Consider the following 26255-nt stretch of genomic DNA (forward strand, 5'->3'; position numbering starts at 1 on the left):
CACACTTGCAAGAAGTTTTTTAAAAACACATCTGTGTTTTTTTTAAAAAAACAATACTTGACTGTTGCTTGAAATCAGGCTTTGTTCTGTGGGGTTGCCAATGTACTTTGTCATTATTTAGTTTTGGGTTGGCTGGACATTTTCCTTTTAATTTAGTTAGCTTTAATTAAGTATGTTTAATGTGGGTGTGCTATATTTTGATTCATACACCATCTATGGAAAACATTTGCCTGTAAATGTTGCATTAAAATATTTCATGTAAAATAACCATGTTTATTTTTTGGGATTTTGCATTTTTCCAATTTCAGTGATGCAGTTCTTGGTTCAACATCCATAAAAATGCATCTGAAATTACTTATTTTGAGAGAAAATGTGTTTAAAAATGCATATTTTGTACAAAATGCATAGATAAATGTGAACTTGCATAATTTTTTTTTAATTCACAGATTCCTGCCGAAACAGGACTTCGGGATGAACAGAGTTGAAAATAACTCAGACCAAACATACACTTATCTCTATTAAAATATTACTCCAAACCATTTAATAATTTTTGCTAACAAAACTAGCAACAACCATTAATTTGTTGAAGCTCACTATCATGTTCAATACTGGAAGGACCTTAGCCTTAGCCAAAGAGCAAGTTGGAAAGAAGCAGTTTCAAACATTTTATAATAAATTTCACAATTAAGTGTTGCGATATCTTGGTCCCTAGATTCTCTCTACAAAGGATTCCAAATAATGTGTCATAGAGAAATCATTTAAAATTTCCAATTTGGGTAAATTACTTCAGCAAGCATTTTAAACTGTCCAGAAATTAGTAATACACATGTTTTAAAGGGGAACTGCCAAGAAGGTTACACCCAAAATCTAACCTAACTTTTCTATTTTTAGGAATGTATTCACAGATCTAAGCATGGGGTGGGAGTTAAGCATTTTAAATCTAAATGATTATACAAACATGCAAACAGTAAGAAAGTACATGTTCTAATTATGGAAATCTGTGTACATGAATAACACGCAAACCCTTACAATTGATATTTCTATATCAATGGCAGTATATTAGCATTGACCATCATCCCATAATGGTTTGTACTATATTGCTTTGTACTGCATTGTGTTAATGCTATATAATACATGTATAAAAATAGAATTGTTATGTTTTAATCTATTCCAATACACAGACATCCAGCAGAGGGAGTAATATGTTTTTAAAATCATTCTGAAATGTAGAACTAAGAACCTGTGTTAAACCACAAATAAGAGAGCAAATAAAAATACCATGTTGAACTGCTTTCTATAAATATACAAATTACATTGAACAGAAACTAATTTTGGGGGGGGGGGGCGAGGGGGAAGAAGTAAAAAAGAGGTTTCAAATAAGCATCCCTTTAAATCTTACTACTAAGACTCAAGGGAAAGACGTTGAACATAGAATTATAGCTTTGGAAGGGACCCAAGGGTCATCTAGTCCAACCCCCTGCAATGCAAGAATCTTAGCTAAGGCATCCATGACAGATGGCCATCCAACCTCTTCTTAAAAGCCTCCATGGACTCCTTCCACAATCTCCAGAGAGAAACCATTCAACTGGTTAATGAGCCAAATGTAAATTGGAAGACAGTTAAGTACACCAAAATTATTGAATAATATTTGAGTTTGCATAAACATTTGTTTTAATTCAGATCCCCAGTTATTATGGGCCAGGCAACTGAAGCTGTAGATGAAATGTGCATGAGTGAGGTACATTAAGAGCTGGGTATGTGACTGAAGAACTTGTAGAAATGAGTTCCTAGGTTTGTGTGCATGTGCTGTGTGAATGATTCAATAAGATATTTACCTGAAGATTGATCTCTGCTTCATAGAAAGTCAGGCAAGAGCAATAATGCCGTTCAGAGTTTATATCTGTGAGCACCACCACAAAGAACGTAGGCTGCTTCCTCTCTCTGGACAGATGCCATCCTCCAGGCTGACAAAACTATGATCAAAGAAAGCACAAGTATAGTTTTAACCCACAGGCCAACTACATTGATTAAAAATAATAATTTATAATGTGTAAAACTATGATAAATACAAATACTTATAATGGACAGTGTTTTTAATTTTATTTTATTGCAGATCTACTTGACAGTTCACAAACTCGGAACACTTGGAAACATTTCTAGTATGGCATATTTTGTTCTTACAATATTGACAGCTGCCGAAATAACTCATCTAAATTATACACACAAACACTTCCAAAACTGTGGCATTTTTTTTTTATTCCCAGAATTTTCCATTGTAGTGTTGCTCTTCAGAAATCAATGGCTCACCAATAGAAAGAGTGGTGCTTTTTGGCTACTCCATTATTATTTGCCCAGAACTACACACACACATCTTGAGTTCCTCAGGGCCTGCTTTCCAGAATCCAAACCTGGTGCCAGACTTTTGCAGTAACTCTGGACTAAATAAAACAAAAACTATTGTACTGTACCTTACTTTGCAACATCTAAATTAAAGTTTCTGTATTCAAGACTACAAAGTATCAGGCTGCAAAATAGAATAAATCACAGAACACAAGTAGCAGAAATGCTGCTAATTAATGGAAACTGGAATTCAGTGCTATTTTTGTACTAATCAGATTCCAATCAGTATTTTAATAATGAGGCTAATTTCATCTAACGAAACATATATAAATAGCTTATTTTGTACAGAAGCCCATTAACATATCCAAACAGCTTTCTAACACTATTTTCCATTCTATTACATATTTGACTCAAAATCAGAGATTATTCAGCACAAGGATCTGTGCAGACTAATCCAGATAACATGACACTTGCATAACAAGATCTAATTTGGTTTCTCACAACAGGTCCCAAGAAGTGGTGGTACAGTGTATTTGTAACATTTAATTTGTTAAGCCAGTAGGTATTTTAATCACTGCTTTATGAGATTTTTGTCTTTACAAAAAAAGAAGTCAAACCTTATTTCCTCCATAAACCTTTAGGAGACTCCCTTGTTCAATGAACTTCAAGTATCTCTCTGGATTATTTCATAATCCATATTTCAAAAAACAAAACTAAAATAATACAGAATTAAAACACTGTGATAAACAATCTGCTTTGTCTAGGTAAAAGAATGAATTTCTCAGTGAATGTGGAAGGCTACTGAAAAAGGTATTTAAATATTAAAGGAGGATCTTTTTATCATCTGTTGGGAATATTCAACACAATATGTTTCAACAACCTTACTCAAGGCACTCAATTGTGTATTAACTGAACAGATAAGAGCTGGCCGCAATTCCTAAAATGAGTGCATATTTATCTATATTTTGTAAAGACAAGCATTAATGTTTCTGTTCCTCTAGTGAAGCTATCTCAAGAGACCCATGCGACTAATTTAAAATGAGGTATACATTCTTTAATAAGTTCTATGTCATAAGTTTTCCTGAGGCTGTGAGGTGGTGATGTCACTCACTGTCATGACTCAGCTTACTGTATAATAAAAATGTAAGATTTGTAGTGCTGTATCAGATTCCTGAATGTGCCTGAAGTCAGGGTGGGGTTGTTGAGCATAAGAGAAGACAAGTTGCACAAAAGTAGTGGCTGTGGCATGGAGCTAGAACGGAAGGACACGGAGTGTAGAAAGTAGTGGGAGAGTTCTCAATAGGTGTCAGGAGCTCAGGAAAGGAATGTCGAGTGTGAAGAATTGACTCTTTGTTGTCAAAGGTTAGGGAAAGGTATGTCCATCAGTCCTACATCTCTCAGCTACTCCCAGGTGCGCACCCAATGAGGCAGTTGCAGCAACAGAGAGGTCCAGCCCCCCAACTTGGTTCATGTATCGCCCTCCACCCGAGCTGTAAACCAGCAGGCAAAGACTCTGCCTGCGTGTAACGAGTTTCTGCTCCTCCCACTTCAACCCTCTTCTGGTCGTTGTTGCTTTTTTTTGAGACAATGGAACAGGAGAGATGGGGACAGGAGGAGGAGGTAGGGAAGCCCTTGATTCTCCACCAGCCTGACCTCTCTCTCTCTCTCTCTCTCTCCTCCTGAACCTGTTCTTCACTCTCCAGTCCTGCAGCTACTCCTGACTCGTCTCCTGGCTGTTACAGGCTCCCCCGGATCAATGATCACTTCTTCCAACCCATCTTCTCCCAACGGCCACTCACCAGTATCCAGCCACCACTATTCAGTGCTCAGCCTGTCCCTGACAATAGACTAGGAACAATGGTTGCTTTTAAAAAGGTACAACAGAATAATCTTAGAATGGGGTTGTCTATGGTAAATAAATGTTTCAGCTAAGGATGGATTTTAATTTAAAGTTGCCAATTTAACTAACAAAGCTTGCGAACCAGCCAATCCTAGTGACCAAATCTCCAAATTAGTACATCAAGCATCAATGTACTCCTGGTGGCTGCCCTACATTCATGGATATTCATTCTTCTGGAGATTTGCCAAAAGTGCATACCCAGGAGCCATTTGGAAATATTGCAAGACCTTTGAATTTAAAATGGATTTTGGTGGTTAGCTAAAAACAAATGTAGGATTGATACTTGTGCTTTATATATGGTTGTCAGTTTCACAAATATAATAATAATATATTTTATTGTACAGTGTTCCCTACTTTAAGCATTTAGATTAAAGTATGCTAAAGCAGAAATTCTGTATATAAATTTAGTGCATTGGTGGGCTGAGCAAGATTGTGATTGAAGTTTTATAATGTATGGCAGCAGAAGGAATTATTCTTTGAATATATTTAATGTTTTCGAAGTGCCTTCAGGAACCATCATAAAATGACATTAAGGTCATACATGGAAGCCATGTTGTGAGAACAGTTAATACTTGTGAAATGATATACCAACTTGGATATACTTAACAATCCAGAACTTTCTGCTCATGCATTAATCAGCTCTTTCAAAATGTTCAGTATGGTTTGATCAAACACAATGGCTATGACAGATTTTTTGTTTCATACATATCAAAAACTATCCTATTGTGTATATAAAAGCACAGCTTTCTGTTTCCACAATTTATTTTAAAAAGCCAGCAGTTGCCAGATTGTTGACAATGAAATATTATTTAAGTTATTATATAACATGTTATTGTATACTTGTACATGAAGCATATTAGTAATGTAGTTATATTCCGCCTAATGCATTACAGAGTTATAAGTTCCATTAAAGAAGATAGATGACATATATTTCCCTATGGGTCAATTTGATTTATCCCTAAAAGTTATAAACTATTCCCTGAAGCATAAAAATATTCTGTTTCAGATATCATCTGAGACAGAGGAAAGGGAAGGGAATAAAGTTACATTGTGTGGATGCCAGACTGATACTGAAAGTTTTCTTATCAATTATATCAAAACAATTTGTATTTGAGACTGCCAAGAAAAAAATACCAATACTGAAATAATCTATCGTCATACTGAAGATGTAAAGGATGCCTGCAGTATGGTATATGTATAGAATTACAAACAATACAGACAGACTAGCTTTATCTGAAGCCAAAATCTAGATAGACAAATTAAGAATACAGTACAGTTGGAATTTGGGAAGGGATCTGCATGAGGAGAATGCTATTGTGTTGCTTTTTCACAGTAAAATATGTGCCCAAAGTGGCTCACAATAAACAAAGTATGTAATATTTCAAAAACAAATTGCTGCAAAAATAATATTCATTACTCATTCTGATCCAAAAGGCCAGTTATAGGATTAAATACAGTTCAAAGTGGATGGGTCTTCTTACCAGGCTCAGTGGCTCATAGCACTTGCAGTAAGACAAAGGGTTTTCAGAAAAAAATGGGTTTTGGGGAAATATCTGAATGAACTGTAGTAGACTAGCTAGCCCAGGCTTCCTCAACCTCGGCCTTCCAGATGTTTTGAGACTACAGTTCCCAGCATCCCTGACCACTAGTCCTGCTAGCTAGGGATCATGGGAGTTGTAGGCCAAAAACAGCTGGAGGGCCGAGGTTGAGGAAGCCTGAGCTAGCCAGATGGGGTTCGTCTGTTCCGCTCACTCAAGCTTGTCTACTGCGACAATTATTAGCACAACTACTTTGGAAAAAGAGAGGTCAGTGTGCTACAGCTGCCAATGGGGCCAGAACAGTCAGCAATAGAAGAGAGGAGAGAAATTATCTGAATACTCTTCTATAGGCTGTGGTTGAGCTCACCTCCTGGGCATCTTCCTTTTATCTCTTTGAGTTCGGCCCTTCACTGGCTAAGTCCCATTTGCTAGCCTCACCCAGGAAGCATAATTTTGTGTTTCAGGCGAATAGGATCAAAAAATGACATCATGACAATAATTTACTTTCATTTATTTCTCTACTTCTCAAATTAAGAACTCACTTAAGAAGTTTCAGAAGAGAAGAGAATGCTAGATACAAACACTCAAAGCTCAGAATCGAAAACAAATAAAAAGCTAAGATCATCATAATTCATATTCAACAACCTGCAAAGTACCTTCAAAGTGTCTCCTCAGACACCAATAATTTATAACTGAAGAGCATGTAAGAAATACATCCTAATAATTTTTAACCCCAAAATGTTGGCACTTGGGAATAGCTGAGTGTTCCATCCTATGTTTACAACTACAGGAAAAAAAATGGCTGATGTGGTCAATACATATAGTTATCTATCCTTAGAATATTCTTTTCAGTCAATTTATCATCTTATATTATTAGTCATACTGTCTTCACTCATGAAACATCTATGGAAGAACGGTGAAGTAAAAGGAGTGGAGATAGTCTTCTGCAGTGTGTAAATGCCTTATATGGGAAGCTTATCATAATCTTCTCATTTTCCTCCAGTTACAAGTCCCCTTGCAACTTGAACTATAGCAAGCTTCGTAATGTAGTACTGGTATATTATACAAAAGGCAACCTAAGGCATTCTTTAGCACAATGAGTATGCATAATTGAAGACAGATTATTATGCGTTCTAGTAATCTGGAATCTAGAAACAAGAAAACATGTACTTTACTCTCTTTTCTCTGTGCATTTAGTGAGCTACAACTAATTAACAAGTAATTTAGTTGCTTGATTTCATGGTATTCTGTTCTTGGGCTATGACGAAATGGCCTGTTAACATTTACTGCTTTTTCGTTTTCCAATGTGTAACTATTCTTGACTGTAATTACTGTAATGTGAGATCTGGAGAAACAAAAAAGGAGCACACTTGTTTATGCAATCTCCATCACATTTTTTCAACAGACTGGCAAATTTAACATCATGCTGGAATACTGTGAGAAATTCATTATCATTTTCTAAGACAAGTCAAAACCGATGCCCAGAATACTGGAGTGTTGAGTCATAAAATAATGATCTAAATGTAAAATTTAACAGTTTACAGCCTGGCTTGTTTGGGTAAATCAGTGTACCTGAAACCAATATTAAATATATGCACGAGTGTTTATGTGCTTTCGCAAAGGAGACCATAGAATCATAGAATCATAGAGTTGGAAGAGACCACAAGGGCCATCGAGTCCAACCCCCTGCCAAGCAGGAAACACCATCAGAGCACTCCTGACATATGGTTGTCAAGCCTCTGCTTAAAGACCTCCAAAGAAGGAGACTCCACCACACTCCTTGGCAGCAAATTCCACTGTCGAACAGCTCTTACTGTCAGGAAGTTTTTCCTAATGTTTAGGTGGAATCTTCTTTCTTGTAGTTTGGATCCATTGCTCCGTGTCCGCTTCTCTGGAGCAGCAGAAAACAACCTTTCTCCCTCCTCTATGTGACATCCTTTTATATATTTGAACATGGCTATCATATCACCCCTTAACCTCCTCTTCTCCAGGCTAAACATGCCCAGCTTCCTTAGCCGTTCCTCATAAGGCATCGTTTCCAGGCCTTTGACCATTTTGGTTGCCCTCCTCTGGACACGTTCCAGTTTGTCAGTGTCCTTCTTGAACTGTGGTGCCCAGAACTGGACACAGTGCTCCAGGTGAGGTCTGACCAGAGCAGAATACAGTGGCACTATTACTTCCCTTGATCTAGATGCTATACTCCTATTGATGCAGCCCAGAATTGCATTGGCTTTTTTAGCTGCCACGTCACACTGTTGGCTCATGTCAAGTTTGTTGTCAACCAAGACTCCTAGATCCTTTTCACATGTACTGCTCTCAAGCCAGGTGTCACCCATCTTGTATTTGTGCCTCTCATTTTTTTTGCCCAAGTGCAATACTTTACATTTCTCCCTGTTAAAATTCATCTTGTTTGTTTTGGCCCAGTGCTGGAATAATTGTTTTTTAAAAATTATTTATAATTATCACTTCTGCTACCCATTCCTCTTCAGCTTCCAGATATACGCCTCCCAAAATGGAAACACTTAAAGAGAAACCCTGGTCCAGTTGGCCACTTCAGTCAACACACAGGTGGTTGTAATGGTGGATATGTAGAGAAGGGCAATATGCATATATAGGACCCTGTGCTGCTGAGGGTCCCCCAAATAAATACTCTTGTTTTCTCCTACTCTCTGATTAAAGTCAGTAGAGGCTGGCCTATTAAGGCAATTAAGGGTTATCCCTACCAACCAAAAAGTCAAGCAAGTTTAACTCCTCCGCACCCCTCCAAAAATACTTAACCCCACACTCTTTCCTGCCCCATTCATCCTTCCATCATCCATTTGAATTTCTCTGGACAATCAGTTCTCTGCACCTCAGCTAATCTCAGTCCAAAAGTATTGCTATGGTGAAGAGGTCCCATCCATAGCTTTCTAGGCATAAAAACAATGGGATAGTAAATCTGCTTGTTTGTTTTTGAAAATAAAAATTTGTCTTTTTTGTAGCATACCTGGAAGAACACATCCTGCAATATGCACAAACATCGCAGAATAACAATAAACAGAAACTCCTTCAACATCTGAGACACCCTTGTTTACGCTGTGTAAACTTAATCCCCATGAAATGTCAACAAAAATCACACTAATTATCATATACTTTAGGGGCATGTCTTCTACTGTGTTTGTGGAAGTAATAAAGTTCCAAATTCTCCCGCAAAAGTATCATTTTTCTTTAATTCATCTTGCCAGCCTTAATTTATATGCTAGTTTTTCAGTAAGAGCCATTCCCTCTTTTACCAAGATGTTAAATTAGCTCTTTTAAGATCTTTCCCAAAGGTGGCTATGATCATATGTGCAGTCACCAGTAAGTATCCTATTATTGTAGTTTTGCCAGTCAAGTTTTCAGAATAATTACTGCAAGGCAATACATTTGTTTCATTCTGGTACAGCACTGTATACCAAGCCATTCTATGGAGTTAAATGGCCTAAGGACCTACTGTGCTAATCTTAAACAAAATCATCTATCCAGAAACAAAAGCAATATTAAAATGAATGATTCTAAAAGCCTGAAAATAAACAATTAGACAAAGAGATTTGGCTTATACTGTGCAAGTTGCAGGTAAATTAGTTAAATATTTTTGTACCAGGAAACATAGGTTGTCCTAAACCCTATGACATTTTAATAACTGAAAATAACTCTGCAAGCTAACTTGCAGAGGATAAAAAACAGATTTCGCTGAGAATCTGGAAAACACACTGCCTAATATGTAGACGAGGGTTACGAGAACCAAAAGACTCCTGCCCAGTACTGATCTGTGTTATGAACTTCTGTCTTCCTTTAACATGTATATCTTCGATGGGTAACATGTGCAGTTTTTATGTTAGTAACTGAATGCCAAATGCTGCAGCCTATCTCTCTAGACACTGGCTTTAAGTATTAAGCAAAGATTGAGAACCTGTGGCTTTACAGATATTGTTGGATTGCAATTCCCATCAGTCCCAGAGAGGTGGGCCAATGGTCAGGAAAGATTAGTGTTTTACTTCATCAACATTTGGAGGGCCACAGGTCCGTATCCCCTGTATTAAACTGTTTTAATACACAAGCAAAAGGACTATCCACAAAGTATGTCAAACCTTAGGGTAATACTAAGTCTTTTGGAGACTTTTTTATGTTGACAAGCCTATTCAGTTCTTTTCTTTTTTAGATGAACCAGTCATTCTTCTGAATATTTGGTATTGTTTTATTATATTGTTCTATGATGTGAACAGCCTTGCTATTTTATGTTAGTGTGTGGTATATAAACACTTTTATGGGGGGAGGGGAGATTTTGCATTGATTAAAATGAGGTGAAGTGTAACAAAAGCAATGAACAGAATACCTTAAAGTGTGATATACCAATAATTCCACATTACTATATTGCGGAGGAATTTTGATCTGCTGTTCTCCACATTAAATAGTATTCATTTCTCCTAATGCCAGAAGCCATTGTTTCAATATTTACTTCCTTCTGCCAGCTCAAACTTGCAGACTCAGTTGGTAAGGCATTATGTTGGTAATATTTACACAAAAGACCACAATAATTTACCTATTCATTCAATTTGCATCACATTTTTTCACAAGACTGTTTGCAGATGTACCTATAAAGGAGAACATGCACATATAAGGACCTTAGTTGCACTGAACAAAAGTCAGTGTGGTCCAGCGGGCAGAGAGACAGACATATATGGAAAACGTGATAAGGTAAAGGGTTCCGATGCTGGCACATACCTGTGCACTAGTAGAATAATGCCTGCAGAATGTTGTTTAAAGAAGTTCTGCTAGAGCTCTACCAATTGCTAGATTCCTGCTTGCCTTCAAACCTTCCTCAGACTGTACTAAAGAGTAACACACACACACACACACACACACACACACAGACATGTGTCTGCTCACATGACAAATCAACAGCAGCAGTCTGAAAAGAATGCAGTGAGCAGTCAAGCAAAATGGATGTGAGGGTGAAAGGCCATTAAAACATGTTTTGTTAGTTTTATAGATGAGGATCGGAAGAAAGACTGCTGGGCAGTAGATACTGCTTTCAGCAGGCAAGCAACCAAGCAAGCAAAGAGAAAAGCTAGAAGGCCAAGAAAGCTGGAGTGTGAAGGTGAAGGTAAAGGACAGGGTGGTCCAACATGTGACCCTCAATGCCTTTTTGGCAGCCCTTGATAGCATTTGAATGCCCCCTCCCAGCTTGGTCGGCCCTTGTGCTGCCTTCCCAAAGCTGAATAAGCGAAGTGCTTGGCTTTGGGAAGGGAGGTGTGAGGGCTGTGACAGAGTTCTAGAATCCTTCCCACTCCTTCCCAAAGTCTAGTTAGTGCTTTTCCATCTTTGGGATGGAGATGGAAGGGCTCTAGGACTCTGTCAGAGCCCTGTGCCCCCTTATCAAAGCCCGGTCCTCAGTCAGCTTTGGGAAGTCAGCACAAGTGATGGAGGGCCCTTTCACTTCCTTCCCCTCTCCTGCACAACAAGGCAATGTGTGGCCCACAGGTTCTGTCTCAAAGTACTCTTGCAGCCCACTCGGTATGAAAAGTTAGACTGTCCTGGCACATAGGATTGTACCCTGTTCTGTTGGAGAGCAGCAGTTAAGTAAGTCTTTCTTTGTTTTTCTTACCTTTTCTATTCTCCAGTAGACACTACAGTAGCTCCAACTCCAAAAAGGCTTACTGGATTATAAAGCCCAGAGGCAGCCAACCCACACCCAGTGGGGGCTTCCAGTGGTGCCTCTGGGCAGATGCCATAGTCTCTGAATTTTGATTTATTTATTTAAACTAAGTCTCCTATAAAGAAAGGGGTAAAATGTGCAGATACCTTCTAAGCAATTTCTGTTAAATGAGAGTCATCTGGCTCCCTTGTATATTTTTCCAGGTACTGAGGAAAGTTCCCTGGTGATCTCCAAAATCAGGACAAGCAGGACATATGCTTATCTTGGGGAGTCAGGTAAGGTTGTTGGGGTGGTTGTCTAAATTTGTGTTATGCCTCGCTCCCCATAGCAGTCCTTTTGTTATATGCCTCATACCCACCATGGCAGCAATTTTGTGACTGGTGCTCCCAGAACTCTGAAAATTTGAAATGTGCCCACTAGTCCAAAATGGCTGTCAACCCCTGGGAATAACCCTTGCCTGCTCCTTTCTACAGAGAACCTCTGTTTATTATTTTAATCTTGCTGTGTTAAGGGCAGCACCAGCTAAAGAACCAATGAAGGCTATTGCCACTGGGAAGGTGGGAGCCCAAGTGAGTCACATAGAGTTGGCCACCTTCATATGAACTGGCAGGTTCTGGCCCTTCCCCATTAGCCAAATCTTGAGTGATACATTTTGCTATATTTTGGTTCTCACCAATAGAAATAAGTCCCAAATAGGAATAGTGACTTATCTTACATAGTTGCTCTAAGGATGAACCTAAGATTATTGGCCTTTTGCAAATTCAGTATCATATTGGCAGCAGTATTAGGTATAGCAACTGGCACTCCTGTAGGATATATCCTGCTTTAGTGCCTGAATAAACTGCCTCTGTTTTCAGTAGACAAAAGTGTTTTGTTTTCAACACTGTCATTTATAATGTTTTATAACACCATCTCACCACCTTCTAAACCATCTCTTTGATGAGGTGCAGCCAAGTATGTAATGGAACAAGACACAGTCCAATATCTGTAACTCTGTTTCCACTGTATCTATAATGATTAAAGAGATAAAAGTAGTGACACAAATATCTATTGGGAGAAAGCTTTTTATTACCTATGATTCCTACTTGGTAGATTTTTGAGGGGGTTACCTAATTAATCAACATTTAAATAAGTACACTGAGCAGGACATTTGGAACAATATTTTGGCTGCAAAGTGTATGAACTCAACAACTGAGCTTTCACAGCAGTTTTGGAGAAGTGCACCAAATAACTACACATACCAGAACTGAGTCTCATGCTGGCAAAACTTTACGTGAGCTTCCATTTGACACTAATACTCATGGCTCAGAACTACATGAAGTAAAAAAAAGAGATTTTATTTCTGCATCTTGGCATAAGTAAGAAAGCTTTTGCCAAAATGATATTACATGTTTGACTACATCATCTTGACAGAAAGCATTGTATAAAGATTATTTCCTGCCCCCCTCCACTTATAAAAACATACACTAAGCCAAAACAAAATGATGCCAAATTCCTACCTGGCTTATGGCATGAGCAGCAAAAATGCAGGTATAATTACTGCTCCTTTTCTACACAGACATAGCATATAGTATTTTTTTTAAGTTGCACAGCATTCTCACACCATACATCTATGGAAATGCAGACATTTACCATTAATTTTGTAGTTTGCGATGCAGCCCAATATATATTAATCGACTTATTTCATTGTGCTTGGCAGATACATGGAATTCCATTCCTATTCCCATTGATATTGTATGTCTATACAATTTCCTGATATTTCCATAGCAAAAATGGTCTAGCGTGCAGCTTAAACACCATCACCTCACCACCTGTCCTATTATAGTTCCCCACTTTGTTTTCATTCATTGAGCTTCTGATCTTCTCTACTGTTTTTAGTGGATTTAATTTTTCTGTTTCTATTTTTAATTGGTTACTGTCTTTTTGTAACAACAACAACAACAACAATTCACCCTTCATCAAAAGATCTCAGAGAGGTTCACAAGATAATAATAAACTGCTTCTGGACACATCAAGGTCAAATTGCAAGGTTTAAAAATGTGGATGACTAAAATCTCTATCCATGGTAACACTAAACAATCACCTTGACTCCAACTGGACACTCAAACAGTTTGAAATACATTCTTTCATTGACTACTGAACCTATATTCAGTATTCACTATGTACTAATTTTAGACTGAAACCTATTTGTCTATTCTCTTTCAATTTTCTGTTCATAAATCACAGAAGCATAAAACTGTAGAATTGGAAGGAACCCCCAAGGGTCATCTAGTCCAACTCCCTGCAATGCAGGAATCTCAACTAAAGCATCCATGACAGATGGCCATTCACACTCTGCTTAAAAACACCCAAGGAAGGAGAGTCCAACACCTTCTGAGGGAGTCTGTTCCACTGTTGAACGGCTTTTACCGCCAGAAAGTTCTTCCTGATGTTTAGTTGGAATCTCCTTTCTTGTAATTTGAAGCCATTGGTTTTGGTCCTATCTTCCAGGGTAGGAGAAAACAAGTTTGCTCCTTCTTCCATGTGACAGCCCTTTAGATATTTCAAATTTCCTGAAACATCTGGATCCAGAAATGCAGCAGGAAAGGAGATCATAACCATAGGGGTAGGGAATTAAAAGTTCACCAGACCCAGCCACTCGTGCTGGTCTCATATGGGCCGAAAGAAAGAGCCAAGGAGGCCACTTACATACAAGGTCCCATAGAAAGAAAGGGGTCAGACTGGGCCCGGATCAAAGGCCTGGAGGAACAGCTCCATCTTGCAGGCCCTGTGGAAAGATGTCAAATCCCGCAGGGCCCTGAACTAGCACTTAGAGAACACTCAAAAAAGAAGAGATGAGACATATGACTGCAACTCTAGCACAAAAGTAATTTTCCACACTAACATTTCTCTCTCTTCTTCATTCAGCAAATCCTTGTAAAATAAAGACAGATGAATCCAATTCCCTAAACTGATTTGACCATCCAAAAATAAATTCTTATAATGTGCCACACCTAACAACAGCATGTAGCAAGGATGCCATTCTCTGCAGCAATGCTATCAATCCTGTAGTAATTAAGGCTTTTTCAGTCATTGGAGTCAAAAGTAGACATCACACTTGAACTTTGCCTTAGGATTCCTGGTACACAGATGTTTTGTAACAAAAAGTGTTGACAACACATAAGTTCCTACAGAAACCAGAGATGTTGACATTTGGGGAAAACATGCCAGTTACTTATTCGGGTTGAACAATCCAGAACATTAAAAACAAGACCATTTTAAAGCTTTAATGTCTTCCTAAGTAAAAAATAAAACAAATTCCTCTTAGCTGTCGGGTTCAGCTCCAGCAACTTTTCAAAAAATAATAATAAAATCCTTAAACTCTACAGCTCCCTCTAGACAAGCAAGCTGCCAGGGAATTCCATACATGAAGCCTGTACTATACTTGCTGTAGCCCAGACGCATCAACTGATTCCACAAAGGACAGGCTCTGCTGCCAGAAGTAGGTGGAGCTGTCTGAAATGTGGCTTTATTTATTTAATACATTTATAGACTGCTGTTCAGTAACTATTTCCAGGACAGTTCAATGACAAGACAACATCCTCTGCTGGACTAGCACTACAAGAGCATAACAGCAACTTCAGGTAAGAACTTCCAATTCTTCAAAGTTTATCCTTACAAACTCCACTTTTATGGATCATTCATGAGTATGGAAAGCAAACACAGGGGCGGTTTAAGGTAGCACTACCAGTTTGGCCATACTGAGCACTGCACTGCAAGGGGGCACCACAATAATGCTATGGAATGGAGCATGAAAGATGGCAGGGGTGCCTAATTTCAGTGATACACAGGGCGCTGCTGAAATTTGAGAGCCCAAAGTCCGCCACTGGCAAATATTAAATAATAGTTCCATAATTGCTTCAAAGATTGTCACCCAAACATACATAGCTTTCTTCTGGTCATAACTTGTTTTGAGATTGCATTTCAAGTAATTTTAGCTAGAGCATGCCCAATGCAAGAACTTTTAGAGTTCCCCCGGTTCCGTTGTCAGAAATGTAAGTATTTGATTAACCCAACCACTGAAAATCAATTGGACTTGACATGTTATTATGGACAGGCTGAATTTGCAAGAAAATAAAGTTGATAAGATGTAATATGTCTACATGAATGTGAAACAGGGACAATGTTGTACAACCTATCCTTGGTTTCCTCCCCTCTGCCCCCTGTAGAGTAACTTTTGCTTAAAAATGACAGCTCTGGCAAAAAGAGAGTTGCTATGGGATCCTGAATAGTAGTCAAGGAGGCTGCAAACGTCTTGTAGACAGCAACTTCTACAAGCTTATCACATATCTCTGCAGAGGCTGTTTATAACAGAAGTAAAAACTGCAGACTTGGAGGGGGGCTGCAACCAGCACATCTACCAGTGGTGTTTTGAGTTTATCCATGGCCATGCTGTTCCCAGCTGCTGGCATTCTTCTCTCTCTCTCTCTCTCTCTCTCACACACACACACACACACACACACTTGACATACTTTAAGATTATACTACTGACACAAAGTATAGTTGTACTTTTCATAGGAAAAAAAATCTCAACACACTTCTTAAAAAAGAAAGAGGACCTTCAAAGAATTGTGTGTGCACATTTCAGTATTCTGGGAATGCAATCTGAAATCCCAAAACACAAGCCTCAAAATATGACATACTTTGAGATTAGAACACATTCAAAAGCTTAGGACACATTCAAAATCCCCTCCAAATTTAGTACATAAAAGACCTTTGAGACACCGATTTGTCCAATACTTCAGCAGACAATATTTCAAATTCCAGTCAAAATCCTGAAAACCCATAAATGCTTACACTAATCTTGACAATGAATTTGGAATCCGTCCATGAAAGAAATCCACCAACCAGATGTGAATTTGTTCTGGCATTTATTTTGTGTGTTTTAAAACAAAATAATTTTCTTTCCCAGTTGTCATTGTTTAAAACTCAGGTAAATCCCAATCACAAATCAACAACTGGTTACAATGAAATATTCAGAAGTATTTATTCCTGAATAAGAAGAAGAAGAAGAATTTGGATTTGATATCCCGCCTTTCACTCCCTTTAAGGGGTCTCAAAGCAGCTAACATTCTCCTTTCCCTTCCTCCCCCACAACAAACACTCTGTGAGGTGAGTGGGGCTGAGAGACTTCAAAGAAGTGTGACTGGCCCAAGGTCACCCAGCAGCTGCATGTGGAGGAGCAGAGACGTGAACCCGGTTCCCCAGATTACGAGACTACCGCTCTTAACCACTACACCACACTGGCTCAGTGAAAGTTGATTCCTCAGATGTATAAAAAACTTTTAATAATAATTCAGCTTTTCAAATAAAAATCTAACTATAATAATTTAAAAATGCACTTTGATCACAACTAGTGAAAATCTTAATTATAATATCTGCTGGTTGTAGGTCCAAGATCAGGATCACTTAATTCTTTCTATACCTGTCTGTTAGCTACATTTCGGAAATAAAATTTGGGCAGGGAACTGACTTGCACCAATAATAATGCCCCATTACTCTTCTTGCCTTATTGTCTGTTCTAGATCACTGAGCTGTTCTAAGTCATTTATAAGTATATAAAAAATCAATTATAAAAAACAATAAAACAATTCCATTAAACATTAAAAGCAAAGTTTATAGTAAGCATATACAATAAAACAAGCCCATTAAAAACATAACAATCAAAATATTTAGCAATAAACACAATTAGCCCCATATTAAACAGAGAACATTCAGAGGTAGGGAAAATCAGAGTTTCAAGCCAGTCCTCTGCCACTTTAAATTCACCTGTGAATTAATAGATGTCATAGCAAACTGGCAGAGCACAAGTGCCCAAGTTCAATCCCTGGCATCTCCAGTTAAAAAAGGAAATCTCAGGTAACCAATCAACTGGCTTAGAAGGAACAGAGGGCAATTAGTTTTTTAATTAATCTTCCTTGTATTGTTATTTATTTATACCACCCCTTTCCATTTACCAAAGGTCTGCTCAAGGTGGCTAACAGCATTCAAAATACAATGAAAGAAAGTAGGTCTTACACTAGCTCAAAATGTCCATCTAATCTTGCACAATCTACTTCAACTGGCAGCAGCTTTCCAGGGGCTCAAGCAAAGAGGGATCCTTCTGATCACCTGTACCTGAGAACCCTTTTTAATTGGAGATGGCAGGGATTGAATCTGGGACCTTCTGCAGGCAAACCACGTGCTGAGCTATGGTCTTTCAATTGAGTCCATAGCTGATGGGGCATCTTCATGTATTCATGCAAGCTCTTAGCTGAAGAAAGGCACTTGGCCAACACACGAGTTCAGATCATGGTCAAAACATGCCTTCTCCTCCCCCCTGTTCAACACTTAAACCTGTTCTTAGGGTTCCCTCAACCCTCCAGAGCAGATTTAGGGGGCTTGGGGGTGAGCAGGGGGAGAGGTGGAAGAGTCCCATTGTGTGAACTGACTCATTTCATGTTGGTAACAACTTAGCCAAATTTGCTTAACATCTTGAGTTATGCCTACAACACTGAACAGGTCGGTTTAAAATTGGAGAACGGGGATGAGAAGGTTCAATATTCTCATCCAACTGTGAAGGCAAATGTAAAGTGTTGGTTACTGTGAACCTACAGTATTTTGCAAAGGCACTGAATTTTCTAGAGTACTAAAGATGCATCTTATCAGTCATTTAAGGAAAGGATATCCTGCAAATCTAAATACAGAGACTTGTGAGCAAAATCATTCTTATAAAATCATGTAAATGTTTGGTGTTTTCTGCTGGTTGCTGAATTTATGGCATTGCAATTATAGATGTTGAACATATGTACTTGATTATTGGAATTAAGTTGCCTACAGGCTTCAAACTTTTAAAGCAAGTAAAAAAACTATTTAAGAATTTTGGATCTCATTTGTTCACAGGGTATCAAAATTGTCAACAGATAGGCAGCTAATGCATGACACGCATACAGTCCATAACACCATGATTATTAGAAAGTCTAGGTGTGGGGACTTCACCACACCTTCTGCTCAAATTACAGTATTTATAAAAAGCAGGGCAAGCCACACATATAGCAGAACATGAAAGTTCATTCTTCATACATTTGAATTGACTTGACTCAAGAGGAGATTTGTAGTTTTTATTAAGTAGATCTAGTGCAATCATTTGACACACAAATGCTGAATCCCTATAATATTGCCTCGTAATTGAAAAATGTTAATATTTTTAATAAACAGATTGGCACCTTTTGTTCTTTAAGCAGCTCTTGTGTAAAATATTACAAAGCTCATTTCCATTAATTTTATGAGAGGATGTCTGTCAGGAAATAATGGATTTGGATTTTTTATTTTTTTTAAAGAATATACTTTTAAGGCCTTGTATATCAGATACACTACTTTGGGAAAAAAGGCCATTGTAAAATTTAGCTTTAACAGCTCAGGTGCATCAACACCTCTCTGCAGCTGTTCAAACTCTGTCCAGAGAAAAATACCTCTTCTGGAAACAGTTATTAAATAAATCAAACATGCATTTCAGGCCATTCTGTAAAGCCTTTATCTTTTCATTAAACCTAAATCATTCCATACAATCTAACCTAAATCAAATAACCTGCTATCTATTTACATATTCAACTAGCTTCTACACCTGACTATTAAGTGCAACACAGGATTCGGGGAGAAAAATATTTAGGGAATGGACTATGAAATTTTTATAAAGAATTAGTATCTTATCAATTTAAGAAGGATTTCACTAGGCACTCATCTCTCTACCTTAATCTAGCTGAGTTTAGACAGAGGTTGGTTATATCCAGCGATGAGAATAGGTGGCAGGAGCAGTAATTTTCTCTAGGGGTGGGTGGGTGTTGTCAAGTTATAAAATGTCAACATTAACCACAGTAATGCAACTTCCCGTCAATAATATACTGGTTGCCCATTAACTTCTGCTACATTTAATACTTTGTAAAGGCATGGGCTAGCATTTCCTTCTGCAAGAGAATAAAAAATTACTTGTATACCAAAAAGAAGAATCCAGTAATGAAATATATTATTTATTTATTTTTGCACAAAGGTTTGCTTACAGTATTTTTATAACAGATATCAGTAGAATAATGAATTACAATTTATTAAGGTTGCCAGATGTAGTAGCTTCCAGATGTAGTAGCATATGTGTTTATATCATTGCTTTTCTGGTACATCTGACATCAGACAGGTATCTTCACTGTACTCTTTCTGACATCTGCTTAAAATGTTTTTATTTACCCAAGCCTAACCAAACATATAAGGGACACGGGTGGCGCTGTGGTCTAAAACCACTGAGCCTTGGGCTTGCCGATCGGAAGGTTGGCGGTTTGAATCCCCATGACGCGGTGAGCTCCCATTGCTCGGTCCCTGCTCCTGCCAACCTAGCAGTTCGAAAACACGTCAAAGTGCTGGTGGGAAGGTAAATGGCATTTCCGTGCGCTGCTCTGGTTCGCCATAAGCAGCTTAGTCATGCTAGCCACATGACCCGGAAGCTGTACGCCGGCTCCCTCTGCCAATAAAGCAAGATGAGCACCACAACCCCAGAGTCGGTCACGACTGGACCTAATGGTCAGGGGTCCCTTTACCTTTACCTTTAACCAGACATATAGTAGTTATATGTGTTTTAATCTGTTTTTAGTTTATTGTTGATTTTAATTAGTTTTTGAATGCTTTAAAATAACTGTTTTTAACTGTTTTTTATTATTAATTTCAATGTTTTATTCATTATTTTTGAGATGTATTCTAATCAAGCAGTATATACATTTTGTTAATTGGATACTAAAGCTTCAGAGTTGACTATCACTACTATTAGATACTGCTTACTACACAGCAACTGATTCCTTCTATAAAACATTCCTTACAGCATGAGATAATGACAGGAATCTTGGCAGGTCAGTTATCTTGCTAGCAACGTGCAATTCTGCATGTCACTACTTCTACTTATTCATTGAAATAACAGACTTCATCACGAAACAGCTAAGAGAAACAAACAGAGTCTCCTGTAGTTCCTGCTTTCATTTATTAGTCAATATTCAGCTTTCCTTTCCACTATCTCCCACCACTGACTCCCAAAACTTTGTGTCTTCACAAAACAGGAACACAAAAGAAAGCTAAGCAAAATGCAGTTATCCTTAGTCATTGACTGATGACTCTATTCTTATTTAAGATATTTTTCTCTCTTCAAAAGGAACAATCAGAGTCCTTCCGGGAAGGTCACACAGCATTCCACATTACTTCTGGGACTGCAATATAACAAAGAGGAAAGTTTAAAGAATCGAGCAGCCTCAAAAATCAACTTGTCCACTTACACGTTCAAGACTATGAAGATCACATTTGGCCAGAAATTCCCAGTCAGAAGCAATGAGTTCTTTCTCAGAGATACAGATATTATTATTATTATTATTATTATTATTATTATTATTATTATTTTGTATATCACTCTTCATCCAAAGATCACAGTGTGGTTTACAACATAAAAATACAAAATGAAAACACAAAATACATAATAAAACTAAAACAAACCATTGACCCCACCTCCCACAAACTCATTTAAAAGGCCATAGAATGTTAATTTTAGAGGATTAAAAAGGGTATATGGGGGTGTTAGGGGAAGGGTAGTACTTCTGGTTGGGGACACCAGAGGTACCTTCTGGGGTAGTTTGTGGGATATCGTCAGGAGTAAACCCTACAGAAATCCAGAGTGGAGTCCCTAAGACAGTTGGACACCTCCTTGCAGCAACTGATGAGTTTCTGGAGGCGGTTTGAGGATGGATGATGGCTAACAGATTGAGGTTGAATCCTGACAAGACAGAAGTACTGTTTTGGGGGAACAGGAGGTGGCCAGGTGTGGAGCACTTCTGGTCCTGAATGGGGTAACTGTGCCCCTGAAGGACCAGATGTGCAGCCTGGGAGTCATTTTGGACTCACAGCTGTCCATGGAGGCGCAGGTAATTCTGTGTCCAGGGCAGCTGTTTACCAGCTCCATCTGGTATGCAGGATGAGATCCTATCTGTCCCTGGACTGTCTCGCCAGAGCGGTGCATGCTCTAGTTATCTCTCGCTTGGACTACTGCAATGCGCTCTATGTGGGGCTTTGAAGGTGACCCGGAAACTACAACTAATCCAGAATGCAGCAGCTAGACTGGTAACTGGGAGCGGCCACCGGGACCATATAACACCGGTATTGAAAGACCTACATTGGCTCCCAGTACGTTTCCGAGCACAATTCAAAGTGTTGGTGCTGGCCTTTAAAGCCCTAAACGGCCTCAGTCCAGTATACCTGAAGGAGCGTCTCCACCCCCATCATTACAGGGAACCAGGCAGAGGGCCTTCTCAGTAGTGGCACCCGCCCTGTGGAATGCCCTCCCACCAGATGTCACAGAGAACAACAACTACTAGACTTTTAGAAGACATCTGAAGGCAGCCCTGTTTGGGGAAGCTTTTAATGTTTTATGGACTATTGTATTTTAATATTGTGTGGAAGCTGCCCAGAGTGGCTGGGGAAACCCATCCAGATGGGCAGGGTATTTATTTTATTTTTTATTTTTTATTGTTGTTGTTGTTGTTGCAGCAGCTAAACTGGTGCCAAACATATTGCTCTGCTTTATTTTGGACCACTTTAGTGAGGCCAAGAGGGGGGTCTTGTTGTCTGGGCAGCCCAGGACCTCCAAACACACTGCTCAGGCTTGCACCCCAGGGAAGTCACTTCAGTGCTGTTAACACAGCGGTTTGACTTCACCCCTGAGGCGCACTCCATTGCCAACAAAAGGTAGCCTATGAAAAGCAGATGCTTACTAGCACTGTACCAGATTAAGTTTGAAACAACTACCCTGCATATTTAGCCATCTATCAATCGTTTTAAATAAGAAGTGTTCTATTCTAAACCCTAGGTAGAAGTGTTTTGGTGCCATCATTCTGTTGATAAATGGTCACTGAAGGAGAACAAACCCAAAATTTTAGCTTCTTGTGGGTCTGTTTTCACAAAATAGTTTCTGAACCACCTTTCTATCTGCTGCCAAAGATGAAGGGCATCTGGGGCCCTCCTAACTTGGCTATGACAGGAAGAGGAGTTGGTATCTGAAACAGTGGTTCCAGCTTCTTAGGAGAGCTTCCTCTCACACTGCAAAACACACTGTGACTACGCATTCATTATTCCTAGTGGGAAATAGTTGCAAATACTGTGAAAAAAGAAATACATGTTCCAAAAAAAAAAGAAATACATAGTTATGTTCTTCATTTGCCACCTATAGCTATATGGAACACTAGGACTTTCCTTAAAGGTAAAGGGACCCCTGACCATTAGGTCCAGTCGTGACCGACTCTGGGGTTGAGGCGCTAATCTTGCTTTATTGGCCGAGGGAGCTGGTGTACAGCTTCCGGGTCATGTGGCCAGCATGACGAAGCCACTTCTGGCAAACCAGAGCAGTGCACAGAAACGCCGTTTACCTTCCCGCCGGAGTGGTACCTATTTATCTACTTGCATTTTGACGTGCTTTTGAACTGCTAGGTTGGCAGGAGCAGGGACCGAGCAACAGGAGCTCACTGCATCGCGGGGATTCGAACCGCCGACCTTCTGAGCGGCAAGCCATAGGCTCTGTGGTTTAAACCACAGCGCCACCCGCGTCCCTCGGGACTTTCCTTAGTTATCCCAATTATGTAAATTAAACAAGAGTATAAAATGGAGGGGTGTCAATGTTATTTGATAATTATATTTCAACCCACTTTTCTAAATACATATGAAGCTGGGTCATTGAACATAACCTGTTTCAAATAGGGTATTACTGGTGGAACAGATAGTCTGGTGGAACAGATAGTTTTGCATATTATAGTATTTTCTCCATCCTGTATTATGCCATTGTTACATTTAGTCATTTATATGGTGTTTTCAGTATTTAAAATGCTGCACATTCATCACAGTAATCCTTAAGGTAGATTAGTATTATCCCAATGCTTCTTCTCTTAGGATTAAATTTTGTCTATTGCATTATGTCTATATATGTCTAAAGATCCAAGGTGCTAGGGAATCTGAGCAGATATCCATATCTTACTATTATAATTATTCCTTGCTTAAAAGGTAGCCCAATAGCACCCCACACTGTTCTAACATGCTTTTGTTATGTTTTTGTTATTCTTTTTTAGGCATGAAAGCCCTTTAAATGCTGTCAGTGTATGGATGTTATTTATCCTCCAAGCTGCTATTTAAACACTTTAAAAAAATGTTTTAGGGTCCTATAAAAGTGAAAAACATGCAGTGTGGAATATCTTTCTTGGGGTTTTGGCCATTCACGTCCAATTAAGTTTCATCTTTATGTAGCTCTGCGACTTGTATATGGAAATGTAGAAATCAGGGTGGCCAACATGTGATTCTCTGACCTTGTTGAACTAGAACTTTCATCATTCCTGACCATTTGCTATTGTGGTTGGGTTGATGGGATCTGGAATCCAACAACACTGAGGGCCACAAGTTAGCCACTCCTGGTGTAGATGATTAGAAAAGGAACCTAAAAGAGTGATGGGGAGTAAGAAAAATCCTATTATATTCTCATGCACACTGCCCTATTCTCCAAAGTCAGTCTATCTAGTTAAATAAAAACAAAACCCACACTTGTGTTTTTGTGGTTCTGAAACAATGCTGAAGATCAGTATCTGTAACCAAATATTGTTTCAAATTTTGTAATTTAAAATACAAAGCGTAAGTGCTATATCCTCTGGGACACAGAAGTTGTTACAAATATCTTATCACTGACCATATCAGTCACACAGAGTTGCAAATGAAAACTAAATTACAAGAGCAACATAAATTCTGCTGACTATAGTTGAGAAAGGTTTTTACAGGAGTTCCTCTAGAAACAAGTGGATTGGGCCAGAAATAGCAGTAGATAATTTCAGAGGTGCTTCACACACTCTCCAAGCCCTCTCTTCCTTGCTGCATAACCCATTCGGCAGCTGGTTAAATGTTCCATTCCTTGCAATTCCCATCGTGGTTGATCCAATACTGCTATTTTCTTTTTACTTGGCTTACTAGCAGCGGGGGGCGGGGGGGCGGGTTCAGAATCATTAGAGGGGGAGAGAAAGTTTGAAACTCTCCTCTTCTTTCAACTCCTCTTGTGATGCTGAGCTTACTGAGTAACAGGTGAGAATGGTGGAAAGGATGTTGGGTGTTGTGGGCCATGTAAAGTTATACAGTGGGCCAGAAGCAGCCTGGAAGTCACAGACTGCACACTTCTGAACAATACAGAGAGAGTGAAAGGCATGTTTCTTGGGAGACTTTATTGACCAGAGAATGTGTATATTGCCCAGTGAATATGCATATTGTTTGCAGAATGTACAAAACGTAGTCGAGATGTACACATCCCCCAAGGTCTGTTGGAGTTTATGCATAATATTGACTGGGAAATGTCCACAACCCTCTCTTCATGGAAGGAATATGAACACATTCTTCATGAGGCCTGGTTAATGTGCACTAAGAGTGGTTGTTATGCACATGAATTGTTCATTCAACTTACATTCATAGACTCATAGAACTGGAAGGGACCCCAAGGATCAACAATCCAACCCCCTGCAATGCAGAAAACACAACTAAGGATCCATGACAGATGGTTATTCAACCTCTGATTAAAAACATTCCTCTTAACTTATACAAATTAATCTAACAGTGCATATGCATTGCTTTGATTTTCCTTTGCTTTCAAGATAATATTAAGTAATGTCTAGGTATATCAAGTATAAATGAATAAACATAAGTAATGGAAACAAAAATGAAACTATATTTTTAATATCTTGCCTGCGGAAGAGTTGAAGGCTAGTTCTCTATTTTGCAACTTTCTGTTTTTCTAATAGCAGGTATTAATTATATTAATCTTTCAGATTGCAGTTAGTACAAAAAAATTGACATATTTAGTTAGATTGTGTATAGATAATTTCTGTCAAAAAAGTTGCCCTTACCACTACTGTAGCAACAGCCCTGATATAGCTGCAGAAGCCCAATCAACTGCTTTATCTTCTGGTTTTCTTTGCTAAAAATTAGCTATAACCTATTCAAGAAGGTTCTTTAAATTGGGAATATCACATTTTAACCTAGAGCTGTTTGTGAATATTCCAATGTTCACATATTTCTCACACAAAATGATTAATTTTGTCACTATTATTGTAAAAATGTTTTCTCAGAGACAGAAAAAGACTTGACATAAACAAGTGTTTAACCAATACCCTAATCCGAGTCACACACACAGGTATATAAACAACCACAGAAAGAAATCACTACATTTTAACCATAAACAAACACACTGGAAGGGGGGTGCTTTCCTCATATCCTATAGTCCTCCTGATTATACTAAGCCAGGGCCGGCAACCTAAGGCCCATGGGCCACAAGCGGCCCATGGGGGTCGTTTAACCGGCCCACAAGCCACCCCTGAACCGAGCCGCCCGCTCGGCGAGTCCCCTCACTTTCACGGTGCTGGAAATTATGGGCGCACGCGTGATCCGGCCCACAGAGGGATCTCCGCTGGAGTGAACTGGCCCAGGCGAGGTAAACCTGCCGACCCCTGTACTGTGTGACATTTATGAAAGAGGGTAATATTTCAGCATTTCCTAAGGGCTCCTGAGGCCCACAGGGGTGTCACGGAAAAGAATGTAGTTGGTCAAGGGAACCATGGACTCAAAAAGGTTGAAAACCTCTGAGCTAATGTACAATTGTCATCTATCAGAAAGGTATAAATGTAATGTTGTGTGGATATGGAACTATTTTAAGTTCATTGTATATTTTATTATTAGTTTTAAATTT

The 26255-nt window shown here is 38.8% G+C and overlaps 1 protein-coding gene across 2 annotated transcripts in view; it reads right to left on the bottom strand.

Annotated features, from left to right (window-relative positions):
* The window catches only part of SBF2 (SET binding factor 2), a 228968-nt gene that overhangs the window by 126395 nt on the left and 76318 nt on the right, over positions 1-26255 (bottom strand). For both annotated transcript variants that reach the window (XM_083456131.1, XM_083456132.1), the window contains one exon: positions 1836-1973. In XM_083456131.1, coding sequence (XP_083312257.1) covers positions 1836-1973 — 138 coding nt within the window. The remainder of the gene's footprint in view (positions 1-1835; positions 1974-26255) is intronic.

The sequence above is a fragment of the Podarcis tiliguerta genome (genome assembly GCF_965153285.1).
Source record: "Podarcis tiliguerta genome assembly, chromosome: 1".
NCBI lineage: Eukaryota > Metazoa > Chordata > Lepidosauria > Squamata > Lacertidae > Podarcis > Podarcis tiliguerta.